The 2,566-nt window shown below is 39.6% G+C and overlaps 1 protein-coding gene across 1 annotated transcript in view; it reads right to left on the bottom strand.

Moving 5' to 3' along the window:
• SEC24A (SEC24 family member A) overlaps positions 1-2,566 on the bottom strand; it is a 107,154-nt gene that overhangs the window by 14,835 nt on the left and 89,753 nt on the right. Inside the window, exon 19 of the mRNA XM_011958814.1 lies at positions 2,197-2,334. Coding sequence (XP_011814204.1) covers positions 2,197-2,334 — 138 coding nt within the window. The remainder of the gene's footprint in view (positions 1-2,196; positions 2,335-2,566) is intronic.

Genomic DNA, 2,566 nt, shown 5'->3' with positions numbered 1-2,566 from the left:
TGGTCTTGAACTCCTGACCTCATGATCCGCCCGCCCTGGCCTCCTAAAGTGCTGGGATTACAGGCGTGAGCCACTGCGCCCAGCCAGTTGTGGGTAAGGTTTTAAGTATTCCAATTGATGGAAAGGAGTAAAACAGGCCGAGAGAAAATAATAATGAAATTAGGTATTAAAACAAGTACACTGAGTAGAGTGCTGTGGCTCACACCTTTAATCCCAGCACTTTGGGAGGCCGAGGCAGGTGGATCACAAAGTCAGGAGTTCGAGACCAGCCTGACCAACATGATGAAAGCCCATCTCCACTAAAAATACAAAAAATTAGCCGGGCATAGTGGTGCATGCCTGTAATCCCAGCTACTCAGGAGGCTGAGGCAGGAGAATCGCTTGAACCTAAAAGGTGGAGATTGCAGTGAGCAGAGATTATGTCACTGCACTCCAGCCTGGGCAACAGAGTGAGACTGTCTCATAAAAAAAACAAAAAGTACACTACTATATTAAAGGAAGATTATAAAAGCTCTTAAGATTTTAATGGAAGAAGCAAAGTTCCATCTATTCATTTAAAAAATATTTCCTGAGTGTCTATTATATACTAGGAACGGTTCTAACTGCTAGGACAAAAAAATGAATGAAAAAGATAAAAATCCTTATCCTCATAAAGCTTACATCCTATTAAGGGAAGAATAAAAAATAAGCAAAATATGTAGTATGTCGGTGATAAATGCTATAGGAAAAATACAGGAGGTAAGAGTAATTAAAGGTGTCAGGATGGTGTGGGATGGGGTGGGATTAGGGTGTTGCACATTAAATGGGGAAGATCAAAGAACGTAGGCTTTAGAATAAAGCATTTCAAGAAAGGCCTGAAGGAGAAAGAAGAGCTCAGATTTTTTTTTTTTTTTTTTTTAAGACGGAGTCTCACTCTGTCACCCAGGCTGGAGTGTAGTGGCATAATCTTGGCTCACTGCAGCCTCTGCCTCCTGGGTTCAAGCAATTCTCTGCCTCAGCCTCCCGAGTAGCTGGGATTACAGGCACCCGCCACCATGGCGGGCTAATTTTTTTGTTTTTTGTATTTTTAGTAGAGACAGGGTTTCACCATCTTGGCCAGCCTAGTCTTCAACTCCTGACCTCATGATCCACCCGCCTTGGCCTCCCAAAATGCTGGGATTACAAGCATGAGCCACTGTGCCTGGCCTGAAACATTTTTAACCGAAACATTATTTCCAAAATCTGTATCTTAACTTGATCACAATTTTAGAAAGATTATGATTTAACATTTTCATTCTTGTGACTTTAATTCTGGTAAATTTCTACCAAAGGAAAACAATGTTACAATTTAGATAAATATTTTTTCTTTAATTCAAGGACACTGTTACATTGAACTGGGTGTTCAGATGTAATTTCACTCTCAGATCTAGATGTGCACTTGTTCCAGTCTGGAATGATTTCTGTAACAAAAAAACCCCATCCCCTAGAAAAGATATTTTAAAAATACACCTAGAACTTTTTTTTTTTTAATACTTTAAGTTCTGATACACATGTGCAGAATGTGCAGATTTGATATATAGGTATACGTGTGCCATGGTGTTTTGCTGCACCCATCAACCTGTCATCTGGGTATTAAGCCCCACATGCATTAGGTATTTGTGCTAATGCTCTCCTTCCCCTTGTCCCCATCCCCTGACAGTCCCCAGTGTGTGATATTCCCCTCCCTGTGTCCATGTGTTCTCATTGTTCAACTCCCGCTTATGAGTGAGAACATGCGGTGTTTGGTTTTCTGTTCCTAAAAATGCGTCACGAATTTGCGTGTCATCCTTGCGCAGGGGCCATGCTAATCTTCTCTGTATCATTCCAATTTTAGTATATTTGCTGCTGAAGTGAGCAAAAATACACCCAGAACTTTTAAAATGTCAGTTGTTAAAAGATCGATTTGTTTGAATAAAGGTGCTCTGGTCAATTTGACAATCTTTCCATTTCTTAGATCTGCCCTACAAATGGTATTTTAGGAACCATAAAGGCATTATTTTTAGGAGCTTCCCTATACTAAAATTTCTTTACTCAGACCTAGCCAAAAAATAATAATAATAATAAAATAAAATAAAAGATAAAGCAAATAATAAGCAAACCCTTCCTCATTTCTGTACTGGACTATGATTAGGCTTACTAATCCTCAAGTAAAAGCCACAAAAAAGCAATCCATCTTACCTCATCTGAGAGATTGTCAACTCTATACAAACTGGGATGAGTTGTGAGCATAAGGTAAACCAAGGGCTGGTTTTTCACTTGACACATAGCAAAAATGCGTTCATCTAGACGTGCATTTGTCCCAGTCTGGAATGATTTCTGTAATAGAAAACCCCCATTCCCCACAAAATAAGATATTTTAAAAATACATCCAGAATTTTTTAAATGCCAGTTGTTAAAAGAATATTTTCAGAGAGAATTCACAAATTTACTGTTAATTTTTTGAAGTATGTTTTTTAAGAAGTCACACACGCCGGGCGCGGTGGCTCAAGCCTGTAATCCCAGCACTTTGGGAGGCCGAGATGGGCGGATCACGAGGTCAGGAGATCGA

Source organism: Colobus angolensis, unplaced genomic scaffold (genome assembly GCF_000951035.1).
Source record: "Colobus angolensis palliatus isolate OR3802 unplaced genomic scaffold, Cang.pa_1.0 Scaffold476, whole genome shotgun sequence".
NCBI classification, from domain to species: Eukaryota; Metazoa; Chordata; class Mammalia; order Primates; family Cercopithecidae; genus Colobus; species Colobus angolensis.
Note: the sequence above shows the minus strand (reverse complement) of the source record. Positions and strands in the feature narration are given on the sequence as shown.